At 30.7% G+C, this 15,940-nt stretch overlaps 1 protein-coding gene across 2 annotated transcripts; it reads right to left on the bottom strand.

The window, feature by feature from the left end:
• On the bottom strand, positions 572–2,570 carry LOC109346403 (thioredoxin domain-containing protein 9 homolog). Of its 2 annotated transcripts, none has more exons than XM_019585939.1 (3): positions 2,142–2,570; positions 1,141–1,320; positions 572–1,039 (listed from the first exon to the last, which is right to left on the bottom strand). In XM_019585939.1, exons 1-3 carry the CDS (start codon positions 2,439–2,441, stop codon positions 857–859), a joined length of 663 nt encoding a protein of 220 aa, XP_019441484.1. In that variant the 5' UTR covers positions 2,442–2,570; the 3' UTR covers positions 572–856. The 2 variants fall into 2 exon arrangements, with proteins under 2 accessions (XP_019441484.1, XP_019441486.1); XM_019585941.1 differs by having other exon boundaries at positions 1,162–1,320; positions 2,142–2,566.

Consider the following 15,940-nt stretch of genomic DNA (forward strand, 5'->3'; position numbering starts at 1 on the left):
ATCTCATATTCCTTAAACATGACGTATATTGTATAAGTACAAAATGTGATTAGTACGAATCTCACATGAGTTTAACTCATACGAAGAAATTGATGGTTTCAACAACCATGTTAGCCGTGTTTGAAGATATTATGAACAAGTTAAGAATTGATCAGAATCCCATTTGCATCAAGGGAATTTACAGCCCTATTGAATTACTAGTCTCAAATAGCTCAGAGTAACAACTGAGGAAGTTAAAATGATAAAGACATAAGGAAACAGAAAAGTAAAGGCTAAGGAAGAAGCAGAAAGAGCCTAAAAAGGGGAGAGGCCAGGGAATGAGATAAAGAGCCAAAGACTTGTCATGCATCTTTACCCTTTTTCCCATTCTCTAAATTCTAATGTATACCACTCTCTAATTTCTGATGTATAGGTTCATTTTCTGTAACTTTTGCCACAATTAGCACCAATTCCTTGTTGACATGGCCTACCTTCTTTGCTGTGTTTACCATTTCCTGAAATAATACCCTTCCTTCCATTGGCATAAAAAATACAATAGAACAAACACAACACCGCATCAGGGTTTTGTCCTTCTCAACTTGTAGAATTATCATTTAATACAATCAGAGGAATATCTCAACAATGTTTCAGACAAAAAGAGATATTACAACATTACTATAAGCCATGAGATATAAGCATTAGATATTAGATATATTAGAACTTGATCCAGAATCATGATAAATTCATACAGACATAAACACACCACGGTTATGATCAATGAGACTCACTACATTGAAAATGTGACCCACTGACCCTAATCCTCAGTCTTCCATGAGAACAGGGTAAATAAAACTTATCAGTTATCAGGAAATGCAAGTTATTCTGAATCTGACGAGTCAGCCTTTGTGCTCTGACGAACACTTCTTTTAGTTTGCGTACTAGACCTTGCATGATTCAATGATGATTCACCCTCAAAGACGATCACTTGAGCTTTAGCCAATCTTTCTTCCAACTCTTCTGTGCTAAACTCATCAGAACCACCAAGTTGATCAAATCCCACCTAACACACATGCCATTATCAAATTGGTGATGCTAAAATTGAATGAATCAAGGGGAGAAATCCCTTCAAAGTTCAAACAAAACACCATTAGCAGTAATCACCAAGTGTCTTGATCTACATACCACATAGTCATCCACTTTGGCATTCTTTATGAGTGAAAGGGTTGGGAGAACAATGATCTTAAGCTTCTCAGCCAAGAATGGACTTTTTTCAGCATTAATCTTCACAAATCGAGTCTCAACATGCTGCTTTGCTAGTATGCTTAAATGCTTGTCCATTACCTGCAAATGAAACATGCACATGAATTGTTTCTCCTACCTTTATATCCTTAGCACAAAGAATATCAGTGTTAAGAGAACACCACAAGTGCGAGTGTAAATAGTTATTAGCACTTAATGTACTCATACTCAAATTGTGACACATTAATACTCGCTGAAGTTACAAGCCGAGTCTAACTCGCAATGGTGATAATACTAATGAGACAGTTTCACACTGTTCTCTATGGTGTAATTGATTCAACCAGCAACCCGAAACGCATGAACATGTTAATTTAGTTTTTGAAACCACTCAAAATGCGCTCATGGAGCTCAAAGTGAAAACTAAAGAATTCTTCAAAAGGGAATTGTATATCCAAAGTACCTTCGCTTCCACTTCCCAAAAACTGAGGTGGTGTTTGGTGCAATAAAAGATCTTTCTTGCCGCTGGCACCAAGTTATGTATAATATCAACACACTATCACTTTTCAGGCTGCAGTTATCGATTACAATTTGGATTTTAAAAAATCATCTCTATCCGGGGGAGAAATTCTTAATACTAATACTTGCGCAGAGCCAGATAAAGTAAATCAGGCGTTTGAAAAGTGAACTCTTACTCTAGAGAAAAACAAAACAAAAAAATTATGTATCAAGCAACATTCTCTATTTACGTTCAAAGCTAAACAAACTACATGCATCATATTGTTCTCGGAAACGAAACCGACTCTCACATTTTGCATTCAATTTCACTTTCATTGTTCAAATCCTAATCAACTGATATGCAGAGAGTAAAAGAAACCTGGTCCTTGTTAAATTTATATGTATTGAAAAGCATGAAACCGGTGTACCTTACAGGGCCAGTTTTCACGGTAGAAATGACAGACGACGCGTTCGCTGGCCTTGACGACGGAGAAGAACTCTTTCTCGGAAGGAATCTCGGTATACTCGCCGTGACCGAGGGAGATCCAGCGGCTACGCTTCTCTGCCATCTTCTTCATCTGCTGCAACCTACGCTCCCTCAGGGCTTCGATATCATCGGCGTCAAGGCGTTCGAGGGCGGCGATCTCATCATCGATCTGTTCCTCAACCGCCTGAGCCACCGTCAGCACCTGCTTCTCGATAACCTCTTCGATCTTCGACTTATCCATTTTCTTCTTATTTTCGATCTCACAACCTTTTCTCTCTTCCCTCCCCTGATTTCAAATTTAAACCACGATGTAATGCAATTTGCTAGGCCAGGTTTGGAGCAAATTGTTCTATTTATCCTTTATTTAAAATTATGTTTTCTTGACATGCTATCTGTTAAAAATTAAAATGGTTAATAAAAAAAATATGTATATATTCTATAGAGAGACAAGTGGTTCAAAAACAAGTGGTTCAAAAAATAAAAAAAAATATAACTTCCAATAATATTTTTATCCTTTTGATTATAATACAACTACACTTTTGCTACTAAAAACAAGTGCAAAAACATGTATTTACCTCTTCATTAATGGAGATGATAGATGATTCTTGTTCTACAGATTATATAGGATAGATCCATATTTTTTCATAACACTTTGTACCGATCGACTCACATTATTATTTTTTTCTGATATAGAATGTATTATCTCCATGTTATACTATTTAAGAAAAAACTATTGAAATATAAGAAGTGAATAGAGAGTGGAGATATAAGTAAGAGAAGGTGTGGAAAATGATGATATTAATATAAAAATGAAAGTATCGTGTGGAAGTTTATATAGTTATTAATAAAAAAGGTTACAACGGATAGATAAATATAGATATAAAGACAAAATTTGAAATAATTATCACTATTATTCTATTTTCCTATTTTGCCTTGATATTTTTTATTTTTAAAGTAAAATCATATAATCATATAATTAATACATCTCACTTTAAATTGAATATTGTGATAAATACGAAAATTTTAATATGAAGTACATTCAACAAAAAAACATTATAATTCTCTAAAATAAAAATAAAATTTTAATATTTAATATCATAAAATAATAATATGTGTCGAAACACACGAAAGTTAGTTGTATATAATGAACATTCCTCTAATGTTAAACCTTCGATTCCTTTTAAAGTGATTTGATTCTTTTTTCTTTTTCCTTACTCGGTTATTATGGCTTTTGGGCGCCGCTTGGAATTAACCCAAGCCCAGGATTTCATAGATTAGAACCGGATGTGGGTGAGTTCAAATAAGCCCAACATCGATTAATTTAGAATGAGATGAAGCCCAGTTTAAAAATGAAGGCAAATAAAGCAAGCATACATGTTTAGTGCTTTTTCCTTTTCTTTCGTTCATGGGAGACTCAGAAATTCTGATACAGTGAGAGGAATGAAGGGAATGAGAACACATCAGAGCTTACCTTTGGAATTTTTTTATGTATATATTCACATAGTCATACTTTATGGCTCACAATTTAATCAATTAAGTTGACTCATCAGCCTTTCCAAGAGGGGGAAAATGAATTTATGTATGAAAAAGTGTGTTTTACTTAACTTATGGGATTAAGTTATACATGTGATGATTTTTTTAGTGTTACTGTAGTGAAGATGAAACTTGAACCATTACAACGGAATTTATCAGTCAAATTATTTAAAATAAACAATTTTATTTTTAAGGGGTATTAGGAAAAGAAATAGCTTGCCCTGGGAAAAGTTATGATTGATTTGGTAGAAAGTAGAAAACTAGTTTCATAACTTACTTAAAGTTTATTTGTGAGTTTGAGTTGAGGTTTGGTTAGAAAAGAAGAAGAAAGTAAGTTTGCACCAGTGTGTTTCAATATTTTTAAGCCTTTATTTTCTCATCATTTTTTCAACATAAATCACAAATAAACCTTTAGCTTCTCTTCGGTAGAGGAGAGTTAAAGTGGAGAGAAAAGAGTGAGAGAGAGATTGAAAAGAAAATGCAAATTTCTCTTGTTTGGTTTAGAAGAGAGAAAAATAGGAGAAACTAAAAAGTATGTAGGTCTCATACAAAAAAATTTCTCTCCTCCTTTGGTGAGAAAGTGAGATGAGATGAAATTTTTGCATACAATGACATAAATGCCCTTCAATTTTTTCTCTACTTTTTAGTTTTAAATATTATTAGAGACATTTTTGTCATTTGAATCATAACATCATTTCTCTTCTCATTTTCCATTTTCTATTCAACCAAACAAAAGAGAAAGAGAATAAAATATTTCTTTCTATTCATTTTCTCTCATTCTTCTCTTATACCAAACATCACTAAAATCTACTTTATTTCTGCTATTTCTTTTTCTCACCTCTTTCTTTCTCACTTATTTCTCTTTTCTTATTTTATCTTGTGTAACCAAATAAAGTATTAAAGTTATAGCACATTTTGTTCATAATTTTAAGTTTAGCTCAATGAAAGGCTAGGTTGCAACGCTCAAATTAATCCACCATCGAATATGAGAAGGTATGATAACGAACGAAAAACATATGGCAATGTCAAATAGTGCAGCATATATTGGTGCTTTTTTTCTATACAAAATTAAACAATCTCTCTACAAAATATAAATATGACATCAATTTACCATCCTTTAATTTCCCCTACCCAATACCCATCATTGAATGTGAGATTAAAACCCCTCAAATATGAATACCAATTCTGTCACTGAAGAACCCAACCTTGTCGAGGGCCCTCCTTTCATCGTATCAGGCTTGAAAGCTACACAAGTTGGAGAGACAAAGAAAAAAAACCAAAATTGACCATACCCACTTTTAAATTAAGTCCTTCTTCATGCTCTTGTCTTCTTCTTCTTCATGCTCTTGTATCAGCCTTACAAATGAGTCACAATCAATTACGTGACCCAGTTTAACTATGTTCTCTGATCACTCAGTGTCATCATATTTTTCTTTTTGAGCCCAAAATCTCTGCTCCACGTGCGGAGGTGGCGCTTTAAGGTGGAAGGTTCCTGGCTAGACCATTGAAAGTAGCTTATGCTACAGGGACCAAATGAAAAAGAAAAAATATGATTTCATGTATCAACTTATATTCATAAATTTTCCATTGTACCAACAAAAAAAATTATATTCATAAATTATTACACTACACTTATTCAGAGAGCATAATTTATAGAAGTGTGACATGGATGTTGGTTGTTATAGTCAAAACAAGAAACATAGTTGCAACAAATGGCAAGGAATGTTTTAGTAACTTAAGAACTTAGAAAAAGGGAAAAATTAAGAGTATAATGAGTGTTTACTAGCACGTGTGAAACCTCCTTCACTAGATGACTAGAGACATCAATTTTTAACAGCTTGGGTATAATAAGGTATATACTCATTCTACTCAATTTAGTTAATATAATGATTGATGGATACAAAGCATAAAAGTATGAGATGTCTATACAATTCAAACTTTCCAAAATTTACACTGAAAAACTCATCTATTTAATAATTTGTTGTTTGCTAACTTACAAGTGAGACCAAAGTGTACAAATGCAATTAAATATGTGTAAGTTGAGTAATATCTATCAATAAATGGCCAACAATGGTTGGTACAAGCCTCATTGTCCTTCCAGGACTTCATATAATTAGGTCTCAAACCTATATATGACGTTATTGTCCCAAAGCTCATAGCAAAAGGAATAAGCCTTTAATTAATTGACTAAGCTATAAGATCTTCTGGTAGATGAAAAACATCATCTAGAGATAAGTGGTGATTTTTACACTTACATATATGATAAAAATATCATCTCATTTTTTCTTAAGAATAAAAGTATTAAATTATATTATTTTTTTCTCTTATTTTAAATGTACTTGTCGAATATCCTAATTGTTGGTAAGTTATCATTGAAGTCAGTTGAAGCAATTTTTGAAAAATAGTACATAAAAGTTAATCAAATTAAGTACAGCCATCAAAGGATAGTTAATAATCATTGTCTAAGGTGGACTCACTAGGATCACTTATGGTTAATTATCTTTCTAAATGTTAGTGACAATTTAAGGGCTTAAGTTTCTGATAAAAGTGGAAATCATTACAGCATTGCAAGTAGTTAGGACTTAGGAGGGTGCAACATCAAATCCAACTGAAGGGGGAACTGCACAGAATATATGTTATGCCAATCTCCTACTTTTTTGAAAATAATATATAAAACTATAATAAACAAGGAGTGTGCCTTTGTCGATAAGGAACAACAATTTTGTCTATTACATACTGAAAACTATGATTGTCCCACTAATCAGAAATCATTTCATTAAGTTGAAATTCTGATAAAGTTTCCTTATTTGTATATCATCATATTTGACATATAGAGAACACATTATCTTAAAGTTGTACATGTAATACATCTAATTTAAGTTTACATAAGGCTGATTTAATCAAAGTTTTAAGTTATAAAAATATTAAATAAATAAAAACATTAATTTTGTAGAGGCCCACGCCTTTATGACAATGACTGAGTTTGAATATCAAGCAAAAAGGCCAGAGGCATAGAATAATATATAATGGGTTGGGGCAACTTTCAATAGTTATTATGTTCTTTATTTAGGAGAGATTCTTACATGAATATAAATTTAAAGCATCACAATTAAGCATAACTAGATACAAGATGACAACTCATAAATAATGGACCTGTTAAAATACAGAAACAGTAGAAAATATTATATCCATGTCGTTATTTGTATGTCAAGTGTATAAAAAAGTTGGTATTATTCATATGCTAACGATAACAGATAAAACGAATATGAACATTAGTTTACGTGTCTTAAGGGTATATCTACCGGTTGAAATATAGACCATGTTAAAATAGAGAAAGAAAAAAAACAAAATGCTAGTTATTGGTATGCTAGCAATGTTGATGATCATATTTTGGCTACCCCTCTATTTCATTTGTTCTAAAACTCAAAGACCGTGTTAAATAGACAAGTACTTTAATTATTTCATATTTTTAATAGTTGTTGTGCAATGACTCATATATCTAGATAACAACAATACAAGTTATGATTTGGGCTGATGTAAATGGATTGGGGTAGAGGACTATATATATTGATGAACCGGCCGGAATTTGATTGCACCGGTCGATTCATACATGTAATTTTAAAGCAGTTAAATGTGTGAAAGAACATTTGGTTCTATTGCCTGAATTTGGTGCAGTAACTTGCTGCTGCAAATCATAGTATGATATGTTTAGTATCTCAAACAATCATGCAAAGACAATTGCAGCTTCACAATTGCGGCCGTGGCTGTCACAATCGTGGTTGCAGATAGCAATTTTAAATCATTAGTGTATTATATATATCGTATTCGACAATGATATGATCCAGAATTTCGCTTGTCATAAAATTATTCCAACCTCTCTATATGTTGATATCACATAAAAACTTACTCTTGTGTCATGAACCCTATAACCGGGCGATTCCAACCTCTCCATATGTAGATAACTTGTGAGAAAAGACTACTAGATAACTTGTTTGATGTAATTGTGATGGCAAGTGTCACAGAGAAACCAAACCTGAAGGAATGGTGAAGAAATGGAACATCAATATGAAACAATTTTGACTCATTGGTGTTAAAGTTTTAAATATATAATATGTTTTGTAGACTGAGTTATGAACTTGCGTCATATGTTTCGAGTTTGTTAAGTAAGACAAGTACTTGTGGATTACTATTTCTTAAAAAGATGGTGTATCCATGATTGCAGCAAACAGCATGGAGGAGTAGAAGAAAGATAAGCACAATGGCAATGGGATTTGTAGAAGAAGAATGAGGGAAGAAGAAAGACTCAAGACAGCATTCAATGAATATACCTCATACTCTTTATTGATCTTGCTTCAATTGATGATTTGTTATATTTATATATATAAATAATATTTCTTTAAAAAAATTAATTAATTGAGTTAATGAACCAATTCGAACACTTCACGAACTTTAATCGAGTCGAACTCAAGCTAAAAAAATAATTCGTATCGAACTCGAGTCAAGTTTCAAACTGAATCAATTTTTATTGAACTGAACTTTAGTTCGACTCAGTTCAGCTCGTTTCCAGTCCTAATTCCTCTTACGCTTCTTTATTATTTACTACTCACACTGACAAAGAGAACTCTCGCACATTTTGTTGGGCTGAAATATGTCAACAAGGTCCTTATTAATTATTCAAATCGTAAATTAGTGTAAGTGATTGGTTTAAATTGTATCTTTATAAATAAAAAATTAGTTTTCCACATGTATCCTAGCTCGCACTGGAGACAATCCTATCTAAATGGGGAATATTCACAGGTATGTGGGGCTAACTCTCTCAGCGGACATTTTTCATCCACACGACTCAAACCCGATACCTTAATTAAAATGAATCAAATATGTATCACTTGAATCAACACAGTTGATTATCTCTATAAAATTTAGATATATTCAATCTTCAATCCTTTCTCAAAAGAGAGAAAATTAAAGGAAAACAAAATATAAATTTTATAATTTAACCAAGCTTAATGGACAAACATAATATGTATAAGATACATAAAAATGCTAGCCAGTATTTTTTTAAAAGATAGACACACAAAAAACTGAAAAAAACTAGCTATTTGACTTACTAGCATTGTTAGGTCTAAACTAAAGAATCTGACTCTTCTTTATTATTAGGCCTAAATTAAAGAATTATATAAATCTTTGATGATAATGGAGAGAAGTTATATAAAAAAACAAAAAATATATATATAATAACATTTATATCTTTTATTTATAGTCCCAATACATTTTTAGAGCTGAAACTAAAAGGAAAAACAATAATTTCATTTTCAGTATTACTCAAATATGAACCTAGACTTAAAAGGAGTATTGATTTGTGAATCAATGTTTATGATTAATGAAAAAATAATTAATTATTAAATTTAAATATATATTTTCAATTATTTAGTAAATGACAACATTCATGCTACTATTAGAACCATAGACAACGTTGTCTCGTAAATCACGTACATGATTCTACTAAACCAGCAATTCCAAAAGCCAAAATCATAAACACTATCAAAATTGTTCATTTTGTCTTTATTTCCTTGCTTATTCGTTTCAATATTTTAAGCTTCCGGACACAAAAGCATTTTTTATTACTAGAAGCTCCTTATTCTCACAAAGTGACAAAAGACATCAACAATAAATTAATTTTTTATTATATGTTATATTTTCAAAACTAAAATTATCTATGATCTATAATGCCTGAAGAAATATTAAATGAATTAGCTTTTATTATCATTGAAAACAATATGTTAAAAATATTAAACATGATGGATTTATTAAAAAAATTAATTTCAAATAAATAATTTCATTTTAGGCTTTTCTGCATATCTAGTTATTTGGTGGGCTATCTAAGTGGACATATACTTGTTTGGGAAAATTCGTTATCCTTTGTTTGGGAGTGAGGTTTCGAAGGGGAAGAGAAGAAAATTGATGACTTTGGAAAGTCTTTTCTTTGTTTGAGAATTGGATCAAGGAGAGAGGATGTTTTTGGAGGATTTCTCAAACCCTCCAAAACTCTTCATATGTCTGTTTTTAAAGTTCTTTAATTTGGGAGTTTTTTGAAATAAAATATCAAAATAAATAAATATGTTTAGTAATAATATATAATTGCATATTATTATCCATTTCTCATTGTTAATTATATTTTTAATGAAAAATAAAAAATATTCTTACATTATCATAAGTTCATTCTCATTCATTTAAATTTCAAACTCTCAAATAAGAGAGAAAATTTCCTTCATTTTCTCTTCCCTTCCTCTCCATATCTAACCATTTGATCCATATTCTTCTCTTTTTCCTCATGGCTCCCAAACAAAGCCTTAAAATTTGAGGTGGATCATGGAGAATGAAAGGGTTACACTATCTAAAATTAGGGATGACAAAAAAATCTAACATGTGGGTATCTGTGGAAATACCCGCAACGAGTACCTGCAACAGTAACTTATAGGTGAGAATAGATTTTAAGATACCCACCGTGTAAGTATTCACAAATTTATAAATTTAGTTTTTAATTAAAATTTTATATATATTACAGTTTCTTTTTATTATTTGAAGATTTTATGTCATATATTTATTATTATTTCATAATAAATTACATGTATTTGACTACGATCATATAAATATCATGTTATTCATGTAATTATTATTTTCACATATTGATTATTACAAAATATATAAATATAATTAAAATTAAAATTAAAAACTTATTGGATACCCGCAATATCTATTACTCGCACTGTTAGCTGCAAATATTGTGGATTTGGGAACAAAAAAACACTACCTATACCCGCTCGTTACCATCCTATCTAAAATATAATTAATTGAAAAATAGTATATTCTCATACAAAATATTATATAAATTATTTACATCAGAAAAATGTGTCACATGTTTCAAAATATTACTTTTAAATTTGAGAGGGGGCGATTTTTTATTTGAGGGCTTAGAATTTAAATTATATTATTATTTAAATCAACCGATTTTAGAAAATTTGGAAAAAAGGGCTAAAGCCTCCTCGGCTTACACGCGGAGCCAGGGCCCCAAGGATGCATTTTGAAGTAATTTTGGGAACAGTTATGGATATGGTGACTGGTGAGGATAACAAAAGTGGTATTGAATCAGCTATGGATAATGATAATAACGGAAATGAATATGTTCCCAACAAAAGGATCAGAGGTCTGATCCACCAAACATTAACTCCAATAATATGAAGAGGGATAAGAGCATAAGATAGAAAATGAATAATAGTATACCATCCCACGCTAAGAGAAAATTGATATGTGTGGATGATAATTTATTCATTAAAAAATTGTTTATAAGCGATATATATATTACTTTTTTATGTTTAGAAGAGTTTGAAGAAAACTTTAGTAAAACGTATATCATTATTCTTTACTTATTATATGTAAAGAATTAATTTTTTTTTGAAATATATTGTTGTTTCTCCTAACAAATATCATTTTGAGGAATCTAACCATCCAATAAGTGTGTTTACGTGTGATACTATTATGATTTGTATTTTTTTAAATTATAAATCATTAAATAACTTTAAAATATATATAGCTGGAACCACATTTTTTGTGAAAAATCATAAGTTGTGCCTACATGTATATTTAATTTAGGCAAGATGGAACCTCTAACAAGTAATTTTCAAATTCAAAAGACCCAAACTATAAAAAAGTCTTACAAAAACTAAGACAAAACAACCCCATGTTATACCCGATATACCACTTAACACATTGCAACTACCAATGATAGGCATTTCTGGTAATAATTAGATAAGAGTAACGGTCGAGTATAGCTACTAACCTCGTATACACCTCGGTGCTGGTGTCTTGTGTTTAACGCTATGTGCAACCTTGGTGAAAAAGAAGAAGAAATTGTAAAGAAAGTTAATACTCTAGATTGAACAGTTCTTTCTATGTTTTAATGAACTATTGTGGAACTTGTATATAATACAATAATTCTAAGAGTGTAATATCTATACACTAAAAGTATAAAGATTTATTAAGTGTATCATTTACTTTTCATTTAGATTAATTTTTGTTAGTTGCACTTTTTTAAATTCTTATTTCAGAGACAATCCAATAACGATAATTATTATAGGATTTAACTTTTTTTGGATGCAACATGTTAGGGAATATTGCATAAATATATATTCCTAAAGTCTCATTCTCTATGGGGACAACGATCATGCCAATTGAAGATGACTTTTCTCATCCACAATTAACATTACTATGTATTCTCTTTTTCATTTATATTATTTAACATTTCATGTTATTCTCGATTTTTTGATGTTTTAATTTTTTCTCATCAACAATACACTATTAATTAATAGTTTTGTGCTCGAACGGTCGAACCAGACTCAAAACATTACCAAGTTTGACCGGTAAGCACAATTCAATGTTTAAAATCATATAATGCTTTCAATGGTCAATATATTGTACACTTCCTTGGCTGAATAAGGAAGTAGGTTATTGATATAGCTCTATACTTTAGAGGGTTTGATTTTTAGGAGTCTAAAGTTGTTTATGGTTACTATACCATTTATTATTAACGTATTAATAATTATTGACTTTTGAATAAAAATGAGAATAATAGATTATATCAGTTATATCAGATAATGAATGATCGTGACAGGTGTAGGCTTTTTTTACGTTTTCCAGAACCTGATGGATACATAAATGGACATGTTTCAGAGCATCTCCAGCATGAACGATTTTCATTAACACTCTTCACCAAATGAATGTTTCGACCAAATTTTTACTTTGATATATTATTTGAGAGGAGTTTGTTTATTTATTAGAAAATGTAAACAGTTATAAAATATAGAATGAGGAACACATGGGTATAAATAATTTATTCTGGTGTCTTTAATTTTATCGCAAGGTGAAACTCTCGGGGAGTTAGGCTTGGAAGCGGAATTAACTTTTGAGTGTATTCATTTATATGGACTAATAATTTTGTTATTGAAATTCTCAATATTATGTGTTTTTTTTATCCAAGAGTATCTCATACTACTATATTAAAGAATTAATCTTTGTTTGGTATATAATTGTCTCTCATAACAAATATTGTTCATAAAAATTAAACTATTGATTTAGAGGAGGTCTTATAAAGTTCTACTTAACTTTCATAGTACATCTTGTGAAATCAGATATTGTTCATAAAAATTAAACTATTGATTTAGAGGAGGTCTTATAAAGTTCTACTTAACTTTCATAGTGCATCTTGTGAAATCAGTCATAAATGTATATAAAATTAATCAATATACAATTTAATTAGTAAACTTATGATTGAACCATTATATTAATATAGTAATAATAGTGTTTCAAACCATGTAAGTATATAACAGTTGTTTAAAGCTTAAATTTATGTGGCTGCATGTGTGAAAGCTTCTCTTTTTTCTTAGTCGTTGTCAAATGAAAGCCGCATAAGTAAAGTGGTCAGTAATTAATATTATCTCATAACATATTTCTAACTAAGTTATATATTAATAAATATGATTAATTGATTATTATTGTTAATTTTTTTTCCTTACTCGGTTATTATGGCTTTTGGGCGCCGCTTGGAATTAACCCAAGCCCAGGATTTCATAGATTAGAACCGGATGTGGGTGAGTTCAAATAAGCCCAACATCGATTAATTTAGAATGAGATGAAGCCCAGTTTAAAAATGAAGGCAAATAAAGCAAGCATGCATGTTTAGTGCTTTTTCCTTTTCTTTCGTTCATGGGAGACTCAGAAATTCTGATACAGTGAGAGGAATGAAGGGAATGAGAACACATCAGAGCTTACCTTTGGAATTTTTTTATGTATATATTCACATAGTCATACTTTATGGCTCACAATTTAATCAATTAAGTTGACTCATCAGCCTTTCCAAGAGGGGGAAAATGAATTTATGTATGAAAAAGTGTGTTTTACTTAACTTATGGGATTAAGTTATACATGTGATGATTTTTTTAGTGTTACTGTAGTGAAGATGAAACTTGAACCATTACAACGGAATTTATCAGTCAAATTATTTAAAATAAACAATTTTATTTTTAAGGGGTATTAGGAAAAGAAATAGCTTGCCCTGGGAAAAGTTATGATTGATTTGGTAGAAAGTAGAAAACTAGTTTCATAACTTCCTTAAAGTTTATTTGTGAGTTTGAGTTGAGGTTTGGTTAGAAAAGAAGAAGAAAGTAAGTTTGCACCAGTGTGTTTCAATATTTTTAAGCCTTTATTTTCTCATCATTTTTTCAACATAAATCACAAATAAACCTTTAGCTTCTCTTCGGTAGAGGAGAGTTAAAGTGGAGAGAAAAGAGTGAGAGAGAGATTGAAAAGAAAATGCAAATTTCTCTTGTTTGGTTTAGAAGAGAGAAAAATAGGAGAAACTAAAAAGTATGTAGGTCTCATACAAAAAAATTTCTCTCCTCCTTTGGTGAGAAAGTGAGATGAGATGAAATTTTTGCATACAATGACATAAATGCCCTTCAATTTTTTCTCTACTTTTTAGTTTTAAATATTATTAGAGACATTTTTGTCATTTGAATCATAACATCATTTCTCTTCTCATTTTCCATTTTCTATTCAACCAAACAAAAGAGAAAGAGAATAAAATATTTCTTTCTATTCATTTTCTCTCATTCTTCTCTTATACCAAACATCACTAAAATCTACTTTATTTCTGCTATTTCTTTTTCTCACCTCTTTCTTTCTCACTTATTTCTCTTTTCTTATTTTATCTTGTGTAACCAAATAAAGTATTAAAGTTATAGCACATTTTGTTCATAATTTTAAGTTTAGCTCAATGAAAGGCTAGGTTGCAACGCTCAAATTAATCCACCATCGAATATGAGAAGGTATGATAACGAACGAAAAACATATGGCAATGTCAAATAGTGCAGCATATATTGGTGCTTTTTTTCTATACAAAATTAAACAATCTCTCTACAAAATATAAATATGACATCAATTTACCATCCTTTAATTTCCCCTACCCAATACCCATCATTGAATGTGAGATTAAAACCCCTCAAATATGAATACCAATTCTGTCACTGAAGAACCCAACCTTGTCGAGGGCCCTCCTTTCATCGTATCAGGCTTGAAAGCTACACAAGTTGGAGAGACAAAGAAAAAAAACCAAAATTGACCATACCCACTTTTAAATTAAGTCCTTCTTCATGCTCTTGTCTTCTTCTTCTTCATGCTCTTGTATCAGCCTTACAAATGAGTCACAATCAATTACGTGACCCAGTTTAACTATGTTCTCTGATCACTCAGTGTCATCATATTTTTCTTTTTGAGCCCAAAATCTCTGCTCCACGTGCGGAGGTGGCGCTTTAAGGTGGAAGGTTCCTGGCTAGACCATTGAAAGTAGCTTATGCTACAGGGACCAAATGAAAAAGAAAAAATATGATTTCATGTATCAACTTATATTCATAAATTTTCCATTGTACCAACAAAAAAAATTATATTCATAAATTATTACACTACACTTATTCAGAGAGCATAATTTATAGAAGTGTGACATGGATGTTGGTTGTTATAGTCAAAACAAGAAACATAGTTGCAACAAATGGCAAGGAATGTTTTAGTAACTTAAGAACTTAGAAAAAGGGAAAAATTAAGAGTATAATGAGTGTTTACTAGCACGTGTGAAACCTCCTTCACTAGATGACTAGAGACATCAATTTTTAACAGCTTGGGTATAATAAGGTATATACTCATTCTACTCAATTTAGTTAATATAATGATTGATGGATACAAAGCATAAAAGTATGAGATGTCTATACAATTCAAACTTTCCAAAATTTACACTGAAAAACTCATCTATTTAATAATTTGTTGTTTGCTAACTTACAAGTGAGACCAAAGTGTACAAATGCAATTAAATATGTGTAAGTTGAGTAATATCTATCAATAAATGGCCAACAATGGTTGGTACAAGCCTCATTGTCCTTCCAGGACTTCATATAATTAGGTCTCAAACCTATATATGACGTTATTGTCCCAAAGCTCATAGCAAAAGGAATAAGCCTTTAATTAATTGACTAAGCTATAAGATCTTCTGGTAGATGAAAAACATCATCTAGAGATAAGTGGTGATTTTTACACTTACATATATGATAAAAATATCATCTCATTTTTTCTTAAGAATAAAAGTATTAAATTATATTATTTTTT

This window comes from Lupinus angustifolius, chromosome LG04 (assembly GCF_001865875.1).
Source record: "Lupinus angustifolius cultivar Tanjil chromosome LG04, LupAngTanjil_v1.0, whole genome shotgun sequence".
Classification (NCBI taxonomy): Eukaryota; Viridiplantae; Streptophyta; class Magnoliopsida; order Fabales; family Fabaceae; genus Lupinus; species Lupinus angustifolius.